Source organism: Terrapene carolina, unplaced genomic scaffold (genome assembly GCF_002925995.2).
Source record: "Terrapene carolina triunguis isolate 2854851 unplaced genomic scaffold, T_m_triunguis-2.0 Scaffold189, whole genome shotgun sequence".
Classification (NCBI taxonomy): Eukaryota; Metazoa; Chordata; order Testudines; family Emydidae; genus Terrapene; species Terrapene triunguis.
This window is the reverse complement of record NW_020664540.1, coordinates 3,798,997-3,812,927: the sequence shown is the minus strand read 5'-3', so window position 1 is coordinate 3,812,927 and position 13,931 is coordinate 3,798,997. Positions and strand designations below refer to the sequence as shown.

General features: G+C 43.3%; 1 protein-coding gene across 1 annotated transcript in view; it reads right to left on the bottom strand.

The window, feature by feature from the left end:
- The window catches only part of ADSS1 (adenylosuccinate synthase 1), a 39,013-nt gene extending 25,329 nt beyond the window's left edge, over nucleotides 1-13,684 (bottom strand). Inside the window, exon 1 of the mRNA XM_026654246.2 lies at nucleotides 13,449-13,684. Coding sequence (XP_026510031.1) covers nucleotides 13,449-13,631 — 183 coding nt within the window. The 5' untranslated portion in view covers nucleotides 13,632-13,684. The remainder of the gene's footprint in view (nucleotides 1-13,448) is intronic.
- Between the last annotated feature and the right edge of the window lie 247 nt (nucleotides 13,685-13,931).

Here is a 13,931-nt window from a genome sequence, read left to right as displayed (position 1 = left end):
ACCATGGGTGCCTGAAGCCCTCACAGCTATATTAATTGTGTTATAGGATGTGTATTCAGTATTACAGTCTCAGAGCATTCAAAACCCATGAGTAAGGGCCCCCAAATCATGGGATTGATTAAAAAAATCATGAGATTTAATAAATATTAAATAAATAAAGGTTGGGTTCTCTTTTAATTGCCTTCTGGGTTTTGAGCCTTTAGGGTGCACTCAGGTCACATTTGCAAGCTTTTCTCCAGAACCATGAGGGCCAAAAACTTGTTTCTTTTAATGAAATCAGAGATTTTCAGGTAATTATATAGCTCTAGAAAATGGGGCTTTAATAAAAAGCATCAAATATCACAAGACTCGTGACAAAAGGGCAAGAGTTGACAACACTGTGTATTCATTTCTACATGGCTATTATATGAAAGAAAATCTGAGGTATTTTAGTTTATTTTAATGCATTTTATGTATATTAATATGTACATAATGTTACCGTTATGTTACTTATTTTCATTTGTATGTTATGTGGAATTTCAATAAATTCCAGCCCAAAGGCTGCCTTCTTCAATACATAATTTTATTTAAAACTTTTCCAGTTTTAAAGATTTTGGAGTTTTGGCCTGTGATATTGTATTCCTGTATCAAACTTCAACCAGCTCTGCAATTTACAGCACAACAACATGCCTCACATTAGCTCTTCTCATCCTCCCAATCAGGGCCGGCTCTAGGATTTTTGCCGCCCAAGGCAAAAACAATTTTGGCCGCCCCCCATCACCCGTTTTTTTAATTACCACACCCCTGGCCCCGCCTCAACTACGCCCCTTCCCCCCAGGCTCTCAAGCCTAGGAGGGAGGGGGAGAAGCGGCGCCCGCGCCGCGGCCGCTCGGGATCTCTCCCTCCCTCCCAGGTTTGAGAGCGAATCCGCTGTTTCGCGAATCCGCTGTTTCGCGCGCCGTGGTGGTGAGCTAGGACGGCCGCGGCACATTTTTAGGGGCGGCATTCTGGCGCCGGCCATGCTGCCCCTAAAAATGTGCCGCCCCAAGCACCAGCTTGTTTTGCTGGTGTCTAGAGCCGGCCCTGCTCCCAATACAGTTTTAAAATATTGACAGAGAAAGAAAGAAGGAAGGAAAAAAGAGAACATGGAGGCGGGGGGATGGGAAAGCATGATGGAGGAGGAAAAAGAGAATGGCGGTGCATAGAGAGCCTTGGGCATGGGGGGAAAGGAGGTACATGCAGAGCTCCTGGTTTGGGGGGGAAAGAGGGGAATGGGGAAGTGGAGGAGGCATACAGAGCCCCTAGCATGGGGAAATGTGAGTGTACAGAGCCCCTGGCATGCAGGAATAATGGGGGACCCTGACTGGCATGCAGGGCCAGCTCCAGCACCAGGCAACCAAGCACGTGCTTGGGGAGGCACCTGGTAAGAGGTGGCCAATCTTGGGGTGGCGGGGGGCAGCGCGGCGCGGCGCTTGGCGGGGAGGGGGTTCCGGCAGCACGGCGCTCGGCGGGGGGTGTTTGGCGGCGCGGTGCTCCGCAGGGGGCGGGGGGTGTTCGGCGGCGCGGCGCTCGGCGGGGGTTTCGGCGACGTGGCGCTCCACGGGGGGCGGGGGTGTTCGGCAGCGGGGCGGGGGCTGTTTGGCGGCGCGGAGCGGCGCTTGCGGGGGTTTCGGCGGCGCAGCGCTCGGCGGGGGGTGTTCGGCAACGCTCTGGAAGGGGGGGGTTCAGCAGCGCGGCAGGGAGTGGGGGGTGTTCGGCAGCGCGGTGCTCGGCGGGGGGGGTTTCGGCAGCGCGGCACTCGGTGGGGGGGGGGTTACGGCGGGGCGGCGCTTTTTTTTGCTGCTTGGGGCGGCAAAAAAGTTAGAGCCGGCCCTGCTGGCATGGAGGGAAAAAGGGGATGGGAGGGGAAAAGGGGATGCACACTGAGCCCCTAGCATGGGGGATCTTAGCATGGAGGAATGGGGGGCACACAGAGCCCCTGGCATGTGAGTGGATTGCAGGGAGTCCCTAAACAGAAGGGTATGCGAGGGTCACACACAGGGAGCTTGTAGGGTGGAATGGAGGGATACTAGGAGCCCCTGGAGCATGCAATGAGCTTGGCCTATAGAAGCTATGAGGTGTGCAACTCCCTACTTTTATATATTTTTTTAAATACTAAGATGTTGAAATCAGAACAAAATGTTTCAATCTCCTAAAGCCTAATGAGCTCATCATTAGTATGATAAATAAATACAAATACACACAGCTCGAGACCTGAGCAAAGCTTCTGACCTGTGAAAGAATATACACAAAATATTTCTAAAGTTAATATCCTTAACTGCAGCTCTGTATTTCATACTTCGTACTTGTAAGGTTAAATAATTCTTGGTTGTAAATAGAACCCCTCTTCACCTAGAACAAAACTCCAAAACTGGGCTGCAGAAGATGGGAAGAAAGCAACATATTCAAAGTTTGTTACAGCCCATTCACTTAAAATCCTAAACAGGATAATTAGACATCCTGATGAAAATGCGCAGAACCGAGGAATTAAAACCGGAACAGCATAAGATGTCTGCTCATCTTTAGCCCTTCTCTTCTGCAGAAGTGTAGTGGTGTTCCTGTGGGGAGTAACATGACCTAAGGAAATGAACATTGGTTTTCTGATATCTGTAAATAAGTTAGTAACAGCTAGCCAGTCACGCAACAAATGAAATAAAACAGATGTCACTTGATCTTAATTTTCAGCTGTTTTCTTCTAATGATTATATTGGATAATACATTTAGTAGATTTTATAGATGATATTGGAAATTAGGCTTGTTTTCTTAGGAAGCTTTGGTAACTTTAAACCTGACGTTCTCGTTCTGTATTTATAATCCAGGTGGTCCTGACATGATCTCATTGGTACCCAAAGGAGAGGCCTAAATTTAAAACAGCTGTGTCACTATGTTGTTCTAAATCTATAACGAGCTGATGTACCCTATATATATTTATTGCTGCTATGAAAATATGACTTGGGGTGGGTATCACCACAAGCACCAGAACTTCTAAAAGAACTAATTTTAAGTTTTGATACTGTGCCATTCCTTACACAAAGTGTAAATTCCTTTTATTGGATAACTATAGAAACAAGTGCTAAGAGAAGATGGCACCTCCTCCTTCATGGGTTTTAGTAGTAATGTAAGCCTACTGGGGTACATCAGCTAGGTGGCAGTGCACTTCCTCTCTTCTCTTCGCTTCGTTTGCACAGCCTGTTATCGATGCGTATGAAAAGGCTGACAAGGCATCTATGTGGATTGAGATTTCCACACGAGCTAGCTCACCCTGGATCTCTTCACGTAATCTCCCCTGGAATCGACAGAACTGGGCTGATTCATTCCATTCTGTATCAGAGCCAAATTGCCAAACGTGGGTGGTGGAGGAGCCAGTCAGTCCCTGTTCGGGCCATAGTTTTCGCAGGGCTCCTTCCGCCAAACAAGCGTGGTGGGGGTCATCAAAAACAGAGGAGAAGGCCTCAGGGCTGGCCAGAAGGGGGGGGGCAAGTGGGGCAATTTGCCCCAGGCCCTGGACCCCGCAGGGGCCCCGCAAGTCCTGGCCCAGCGGCGGTCCGGGTCTTCGGCGGCATTTCGGTGGCGGGGGAGGCCTTCAGTGCTGCCGATGACGCGGAGCGACTGAAGGGCCCCCCGCCGCCTAAATGCTGCCAAAGACCTGGACCGCCGCCGGGTGAGTACAAGCGCCGCAGCTCCCCCGCTTTGCCCCAGGCCCCCTGAATCCTCTGGGCGGCCCTGGAAGGCCTGGAGGAAGGTGTCCCAGTTTGACAATGTTGGGCTCTGTCATTCCACTAGGGTGAAGCCCACTGCAGTACCTCTCCCATCAGGAGACCTTGGCCTCGTCAGTGGAGAAGAACTGGGGGCAGAGCAAGAACAGCAGGCAGCACTGGTTGAAATTTTGCTAGTCTCCGTTGAAATGCTCTGGGAGGGGGACTGTTGGCCCAGGTGTGCTGTTGCAGCACCTGCCTGTAGTACAGTGTTCTCATCCCACAACCAGGCAGCCTGCTCTCACAGTATCTGGTTCTTGGTGGCATACTGTGCTAGTTGGGCTTGTAACATGGCATTTTCATCAAGTAGCTGGGTGGTCTGCATTTACAGGGTCTGGTTCTCAGACAAGAGCTGGACCACTTGTGTCTGCAACATGGGGAGTTCCTCCTGTGGGCTGTCACCCCATTCAGTTGTGTTTAGGGTCCCTTGGGACATGTTGGGAAGGGAGCAACCCACTGCCCCAATGTCCCACAGGGACAGCCTTCTCCACAAGTTAGGGATGGTCCAGGCAAACCATCAGGATCCTGGGCAAAGGAAGGCAGGACTAGTGCCAGGAGTTTAGGATTCTGGAACTGAAGCCAGGGGTCACAGCCAGTATCAATGTCAAGAGTCAAACTGAGGGCCAAGCTAGAGTCAGAGTCAGGAGTTAAGCAGAGGGTCAGAGACAGAGTCAGGAATCAGGCTGAGAGTCAATACCAGGCCTCAGGGTCTGTGTTGGTAATTCCAGGGGTCAATCAGGAGTCAGAATCCAAGTCAGAGCTAAGGTCAATACCAGAAGATCAGGAACAGAGAAGCAGGGCAGCTAGTAAAGGATCCATACTGTTATCTGGACACTTCTTGGGATGCTCCTTGGGCTTATATAGGGATAAGGAGCCAATCAGGGATGGCTAAGACCACTGTCAATCAGACCCCTTGAAGTGTAACTTCATGTGTCGATTGTGGGTTACAGGGAGTAGCCAGGTTATAGCTGGTGGCAGTGTGAGGATGCTGGGTTCAAGTCCTGCTAAACTTTACACTTCCATCTGAATCCCAGTCTCTCCCCTAGATTTTCTTATTTGATAACCTTTCAACACCTCACTTGATAACATCTGATACACTTTATATTAATGTGCTGTTCACAACCCCTTCTGTCCAAATGAGTTAGTAAACTGCTGGGTCACAACTGAGAAATAACGAGAGATTATGGGATTTATATTATCTGTTTCAATTACAGCACTTTGCCTTTGTTACTAATATCACCCATGATTTTTATCTCTGTCTACCCATGCCTGACATTCCTTTTATTGTAAAGCGGAGACAATTCCTAACTGGAAAATAATCTGACTTGGATACAGATGATTTCTCTACAGTTTTCCTATATATCCAGAGAACAACCAATAATAGATAGCACTTGCCCTGATGCTAGATTTTTGTAAGCCATAGGTATCTGCAAACTTTTCCCCACTGCTTATGGAACTGGGCTAACTCTTACAGCAGCCACCTCCACTAAACTGGAGTTCCGTCTCTACTTCCCATTCCTAAAGGAATTCTGACATGAGCTGCTATTTACCCCTTCGCATAACACAAGAACTAGGGGCAACCAAATGAAATCAATAGGTAGCAGGTTTAAAACAAAAGGAAGTATTTTTTCACACAATGCACAGTCAACCTGTGGAACTTCTTGCCAGAGGATGTTGTGAAGGCCAAGACTATAACAGGGTTCAAAAAAGAACTAGATAAGTTCATGGAGGATAGATCCATCAATGGCTATTAGCCAGGATGGGCAGAGATGGTGTCCCTAGCCTCTGTTTGCCGGAAGCTGGGATTGGGCGACAGGGGATGGATCACTTGATTACCTGTTCTGTTCATTCCCTCTGGGGCATCTGGCATTGGCCATTGTCAGAAGACAGGATACTGAGCTAGATGAACCTTTGGTCTGACCCAGTATGGCCATTCTTATTTCTGAATTTTGCTTTATGAGTTAAATTTGTGGGGCCAAATTTTCTTTTGCTCTCCACTAATACACATTCAAAAACCTGGATTTGTGTATGTAATCTCACTTGTATGCTTACACAAAACTAACTGTCGTTAGGGTCATTAAACTTATTTGTACATAAACTGCATTTTTGTGCTTGCTTCTTTGGGTTTGCATATACAATAAGATTTGCCCACATATCTGGCAGGCATTTTAATTAAGGGAGATTGAAAACGTGTCCCCTAGAATTGTCAATGATTATAGCTAGGTAACAATCTTTCATGTTTATAGAAGCACAAAAGTAATTGCTGAACTAGAACTAGAAGAGACTCACAAGGATTTATTTTGTTGTATTCTGCAAACTATAGGGGTTAAATCCTGGCCCTACTAACTTCAATGGAAGTTTGTTACTAATTTCAATTGGGTCAGGCTTTTGTCCTAAAATTTCAAGTTTTTAGCTGTTCTTGCTGTAAAACTGAGATGAATTACAGGGCAGATGTCGTAAGTATGCATTAAAAAAGAAAAACCCTGAAACAATGTGACCAAAAAGGCTTGGGATTCAGCCATTCCTTTGAAATTTATTATTGCAAACACAGCCAGAATTGCAGAATCTAATTTTTCTACCAGGGTGACTGTAGATTTCCCATGTGGATATGGAGAAGCTGGGCCGGCTCTGGCTTTTTGGCCGCCCCAAGCAAAACAAAAACAAAAAACGGGGCGGCCAGAGCGGAACAAGGGAAAAAAAAAAAAAGCGGCCGTGCCGCCCTAGGATTGGGCAGAATGCCGCCTCCAACAATCTGCCGCCCCAAGCACCAGCTTGCTCAGCTGGTGCCTGGAGCCGGCCCTGTGGAGAAGCAAGACAGAATGGGGAAGAAGATCCTGGATGTTCTGCAGCTGACCTCCAGAGTTCCTGACTGTCCCTGCTTTCCACTTTTTATTTAGTCCTTGTGACTTCTGCTTTATTTCCCCTGGCTGAGACCTGTGAGAATCTGATTATGTAGATTTATTAATGCAAATCTGTGACACTAAAAACTCTTGTTAAATGTTTGATAAAAATTCCAGTTGGAATCCACACTAATTAATTTTTTTAATTGTTATTTTAAAGGGGTTCCTGAAAAACAAATTTGGCCCCAAATTTAAATTTTATTTAAAAGAAAGGAAAATACTTTACAAACCTTAGACCAGAAAATATGTTCCCACGACATAGATTTGATTCCAGCAGAAACAATTGTTTTAAAAGAAATAAACATTCCTCTACCGTCAGGGATGTAGACAGCTTTTTTTGGGAGGGGGCTAAAGTTATACAACAATAATTGCTGTTGAATATCACTTTAATGAGAGTTTGGTACCAGAACTAAATTTGTTTACTTTTAATAAACTGAGATAAATGAACTTCTTTTCTAAATTCAGTGTTTCCTTTATTTACCAGGGTGGATAAAAATCAATGATTTTTAAAAAAATAAATTAAAAAAAAATCTGTTTTTTTTTATTTAAATCAGATTTTTTTGATAAAATGCTTTTTGAGAAAAAACCCTATCTAAAGATAAAGATATATTATCGCTCAAAGATATCGCATCATGGAAAAGGGATTATAAATTCTAATTCTATAGTATGTGACAATATATTCCTGTAATGTTTAAGAAAAGTTTTGTAAATGAGTTCCAATAAATTCATGGATTAGGGACCCAATCCTATGGAGTTCTAGGGGCTTCTGTATAGATTTAGGTTAATCTTTCTATCTACCCCATGGGATTCAGTGCTCAGTATAGAAGATACCATCAGAGATGCTCAGTTTTGCAGTTCTCAAACTGTGGATTTGTCTCTCCAGAGATAACATGCTTGTTAACAGTAAAAATGTTTTTAAATAAATAAATAATATATAGAGGTGAGAAATAACAGACCTCAACCCTATTGTCCCTCTGCAAATATGTGTACACAGAGTCTATCGCTTAACTCTCTAAAAGAGCAAAGTTTCAAAAAGTTCAATGAATAGAAGATTGTTGGGGGCAGAATAGATCTGGACAAGAAGAAGAAGGAGTCTGGAAATAAATGTGAGAAGGGAGGGACAGACAGTAGAAACAAAAGTGAAATTGTTTGAACAGCATATTCCAGAAGTCTTGAGGTCTTTCTGAGTGTAGCCTTCATTGATTTGAGCTCTACCATACCATTCTCTCACTAGACGGGAAAACCTAGAATGGCAGCAAGCCGTAAAAGAGACCCAGTTTGGAAATATTTTAATGAAGTTCCTCTACCTGTGGGTAAGACAGACATGCATGTAAAATGCAAACAGTGCAACAAAGAAATGCAAGGCCTGGTTGCCCGAATGAAACAACATCATGAGAAGTGTTCCGTCTCAGGAGTAAGCTGCATTGAAGATGATGATGTCTGAACATGAAAGATCTTCAGGTTGGTAAACTTTTTTATTTCATACTTCTTTCTTAAGGACTGCCTGTCTTCCTTCTGGACTATTCTTGAATTTTCATGTTTGAGCAAAAAATATAGTTGTTACTCTATGGTACTATCATTTTAGATGCAGTTGTGATTAAAATAAAGAGCTGAAATAGGCAGAGCTTCCTTTTACAATTTCACCTTTAAAGTAGTACCGAGTGTCAGTGAATGCAATGAGTAATACTAAATGAGCAGTATGGTAATAATAATTAAATAACTGCATTGACTTATTTTGTTTAGAGGAATCCATCCTCAACATACAGGATTCTGAAGACTATCCACTTTCAAGATCACCATCATTTTCTATCGTTTCAGAGTTATCTGCCAATGATAGTATATCACCTGTAGCAAAAAGAAAAAAAAAATCTCCATCATCCTGAAACAACCATAGATAAGTTTTTGATAAGAACCAGCAGATTACAAAAAGAGGTAATTGATGAAAAAATTGCCCAGTTTGTTTATGCAACCAACTCTCCTTTCCGTATGATTGAGAACCCACACTTCATTAACATGGTTCAGTCATTAAGACCAGGATACAGTCCATCCAACAGAGCAGATGTCGCAGGCAAATTGCTGGATAAAGTGTATGAAAGAGAAATTGAGCAGTGTGCAAAAGGTCTAGAGAGTAAAATTGTTAACCTGAGTCTTGATGGGTGGAGCAATGTCCACAATGATCCTGTTGTATGTGAATGTCTTCCTTACAGAAACAATTGATACATCAGGAAATGCACACACAGCAGAATACTTACAAGAAGTAGCAGTAAAAGCTGTAACAAACTGTGCAAAAAATTCAAATGTCTAGTACGCACTTGGTCACAGACAATGCTGCAAATGTATCCGAGATGAGAAGAAATTATTTAGAAGAGAGTCCCAAGCTAATAACATACAGTTGCAGTGCTCATTTGATGCATCTCCTAGCTAAATACTTCAGTGTTCCAGAAATAAAGGCTAATGTTGTTGCAATTGCAAAATACTTCCGTAACAACCACTTTGCAGCAGTTGCTCTGAAAAAAGTGGGAGGAACCAAGCTAACTCCCCCACAAGACGTGTGATGGAACTCAGTAGTGGACTGTTTTGAGCACTATATCAAGAACTGGCCTAATCTGATGACAGTTTGTGAACAAAATCGTGAAAAAAATAGATGGCACTGTCACAGCCAAAGTTCTCAACTTTGGGCTTAAGAGAAATGTTGAACACATGCTGAGTACCCTGAAGCCTATTTCTGTAGCCTTGAACAAAATGCAGGGAAATAGCTGTTTTATTGCTGACGCTGTTGAAATTTGGAAGGAACGGAGTGAAATCTTAAAAAGAGAAATATGCAAGGACAGAGTTAAATTACAAGCATTAAAAAAAACAAATGGGACAAGCACTATATCCAGCTCATTTTCATGCAAATATTCTCAATACTCGGTACCAGGGTCAAATCTTAACTGCTGAAGAAGAGGAGTTGGCTATGACATGGACATCTAGCAATCATCCCTCCATAATGCCAACTATAATAAACTTCAGAGCTAAGAAGTATATGTTTGCTGATGATGTTTTAAAGAAAGTCACACCAGTGAACTGGTGGAAGTCACTTAAGCACTTGGATTCAGAGACTATTTTAACAGCAGCAGCTTCTTCTGCCGGTATAGAAAGAATATTTTCTTCCTTTGGACTAATTCATTCCAAATTGAGAAATCGTTTGGTACCTGAAAAAGCAGGAAAGCTTGTTTTTCTTTTCCAGATTATGAACAAACAGGGAAATGAAGGTGAAGATGACTGAGTTAGCTGCAGAAGCCAATATTTTAAGTTTCTCATGTTGACCTGTGTGACATTATCAATTTAAATTTTTTTTTAAGATTTCATTTAACTATTTTAGTTAAAAACAAACAAAAACAAACCTGATTTTAAAAAACTTGAATAACTAAATTCAAACATTCATATGCTTGTTTTGTTAAAATATTATATATTTGCTGTTGAAGAAAAAAAATCCAGAACACTTAACGTTGTTGTTTTAGTTAAATAAAACAATTTAAATGTCTGTCTGGTGATGTTCTCCTCCTAATTCAGCATGGCAAGAAAATCCTCCAAATATTAACAATTAACCTTTTGAATTGGAGATAGTTCGCCTCCCAAATGACTTCATAAATGTCTGCTTCAATTACCTTTGGTAAATGAAATAACCAAACATTCATTCATTTTCTGATATAGCTGTAAAACTAATCTGAAATTTTCAAAATAAATCACTTTAAAAATGTATAGTGTGTACCTTCTAAAAATGAAACCTACATCTATCTCTGAGTTGTGAAGAATATGTGTTAAGGTTATAACAACCAACAAGAATGCACTTTTATGTAGAAATCCATGATTAAATCAAGTCTTCCTGACTATGATTTAAATCAAATCCACCCTGCTATTTACTAATGCAATCCTGAACAACCCAAGTCCCAGTTGTCTATGCCCAGAGCCTGCAAACCAAACATTGCCATACTGAGAACCCGGGCCCTGACTCTGCAAACATTTAAACATGTGTATAACTTTACTGCCATAAGCAATCCCCACTGAATTCTCATATGAGTCAAGTCACACACATGCTTATGTGTTTACAGAACTGGCTCCTTGAATGTGAAACTGACTATAAACAAAAGTGAAAAAGACTTCTTTGCTTTTCATTGCCAATGATGAGACATATGCAAATAGTAAAGAAACAAGATAGTCAAAATTAAACAGGATTTTAAAAATTCTTTCCATTTTAATAATCTATAGTGTTACTATTAACGCAAGCTACAATGATTTATTCACAATATATGATTAAGTTGACAGAATCTTTTTAAAATGTTGTCCTCTAAATAGCAAATTTGTAATCAAGATTAGCACTTTAAATATTTTATTTGGAAAAAGACCACTTTTAAGTTAAAGCACCTTAAGCTGTCTACTTCTACTTTTTTGCCACTCAAATATAAAAAATTTTGATCCTGATTTTATTTTTCCCTTCAAAATGATTAAAGTCTTCCCTCAACCACCACCCATTAAGACCCGAATCCTCCAGCCACATATACACTGTGCTTAACTTTATTACCATCTGTGGTGGTACTACTGACAGTAGTAAAATTAATAAAGTGTGTGTCCAGATCCAGTCTTAAGCTTTTCAAGCCAATTCCCTACCCCACTCTCCTAAAGTGGTTCTAAAACCAGGGTATACACTGCTGCCTATAAAAGTTTACAAAGAAACTTGTGGAGGAACCTTAAGTATATTCATTTGAATCACATTCATTAGTCTCCATTTGTAGGGAAAACCTCCCAAGGTAATTCAAGATCCAGCAGCTTACCATACCAACTGAAAATACTTTACCCACATTCTTAATATTTAACTCATGTGTCACAGTTTATTTACTTAACATATTTAATTAGGAAATGTCCTTGGGGTTATCTCAGTTTCAAGGATATCAGTGCTTTTCACTGCTTGCCCTTGTGCATTTTAAAACAGAAACATTTCATATAACCTGTTAACTGAGCTGAACTTGTATGAATACAACCAGAATAAAATTTATAGAAATATTTATTAGAACAGTTAAAAGACAACAGAGAGACAAGGTGGGTGAGGCAATATCTTTTAATGAGCCAACTTCTGTTGGTAAGAGAGACAAGCTTTCCGTCTATACAGAGCTCTTCCTCAGATAAGCATTAGTATGTATATTTGCATAAGCACTTTCATGATTCATGCTTTGACTATCTTTTTTTTTAAGTAATTAAGATTATGTATATTGGATACAATGCCCACATTCTTTAGCTTATACTAAACAAGTCTCTGTGTTTTGAGCCTCTTTGAACTATACTCTATTTAGTATTCAGAACAAATCAGAAATAAATCTAAGCAAAGCAGTGTAATAAGTTCCATGAACACACAAAATACTTCAAGTGGCTACTTCCTTTCTCTATTTTCACTATACGTGTTCTATTTCAAAAGATTTTCAAAAGGAGTTTCAAGCAATTCTGTAGGAAACAAGATCTGCCCATCCAAAACACATGGCCTCAAAACTGAAGAAGACTCCTAAGATTTATTAGTGACTAGTCTTTGAACTAGTTAGTAATTTCTCCCTTGCACAATAACAAAACTGGAGTAATATTAAATCCATTAAGTGCAGGTGGTCAACTGAGTGGAAACGGCTGCTAAACGAAAGATCTTGGGACCTGCTACATATAATTACAGAAATGTAAGGCTCCAGCAGAACCCAGCCAGATGAATTTTCCAAAGGGGAAGCATCCATGGATCATGAGGAGACAGTGGAAGGAGGGGAGAGGGCAGGCCACCGGGAAACTCTAGCTGCTCCGACCTCTGGTCACCTTAGGCAACCTTTTCTCCAAGAGGCAATCATCATCTGACACCTGCTGCATGCATCCCCTCCCCAGCCAGCAGATGGGCCGCTATCAGACGGCAGCAGACGCCTTGCTCAGACACGGCCCATGCCTGTCTGAACATCGGGATCTTGTGTCTCTTATCACGAACGGTCAGCTATTTATATTTATAGTTCAGGACTTTTTCTTTCCCAGTGACATTTCAATCTGCAACCAGAGGAGGGGGAAGGGTCCCAGCCCGGTCCTGGGGAAGAATCACACCTCCTCCTCGAGCACAGAAGCAAGGGAGAGAAAGTAAAACAGGGGATGAGAAAGTGGGGGAAAGGAGGAGAGAGAAACAATGCGAATGTGCTGAAAAGAAAAGAGAAGAGAGAGAGAGATGGCAGAACGAGATTGCAGAGACAGAGAGAGATGGCAAAGGGAGACAGAGAGAGATGGCAAAGGGATGGCAGAAACACAGAGATAAAGAGAAAGATATCAGAGATAGATATCAGAGATGGAGAGATGGCAGAGACAGATAAAGATCAGATACAGACAGAGATCAGAGATAGGCAAAGAGAAAGATATCAGAGATGGACAGAGATCAGAGATAGACAAATAAAGAGAAAGATATTAGATAGATAGATAGATAGATAGATAGATCGAATAAAAAAAACTGGAGATAGAAAGAGAAAAGGGGGAAACCGAAAGGCAGAGAAAAGGGATCCGGGAAAAGGAGAGGAGAGAAGATGCCAGAGGGGTGAAAAGACAGAACAAGAGCTAAAGAAAAGCGAGGCGAAGAGAAACGGAAACCCAGAGGGAAGAGAATAGTAAAGGCACCAGGGTAAACACGCCAGGAGACAAGCAAGACGCCACAGAGCAGAAGAGAGCCGCGGAGCTGCCCCCTGCGAGCCACCATGGCCCCGCTCCCCGGCCGCCGCCGCCCTGCACCCACCTGGCACCTGCAGATGATATCCGCCTCGGTGGCCAGCAGGTCAACCAGCTTCCCTTTGCCTTCGTCCCCCCACTGCGCCCCCAGCACCACGGTCACTCTGCTGCCTCCCGGCTCGCTGCGCGCCCGCTTGAGTCCCGCGCTGGGGTGCGCGGCGCGGCCGTTGGACGCCCGGCTGGCGGCCATGGGGCCTGCCTGGCTCGCTGAACGCCGCCCGCCCCGGAGCCCAGCTGTGTGCGCGCTCCCCCGCCGGGCCCGCCGCCCCTTTAGCCGGGCCCCGAGCCCGCCCCGCGCGCTGACGCGCGAGCCACCTGCCCATGGCCCGGCCAGCCCGGACCGCGGGAGGGGTGGGGGTGGGGGCGGGCAGTGAGGGGCACCCGGACTCCGAGACCGGCTCGGGACATACACACACGGGACTGTCCCTAGACACACTACACCGACACACACACACTCCCTCTCCAGCCTGAGGCACCAGGGGTTGTGTTA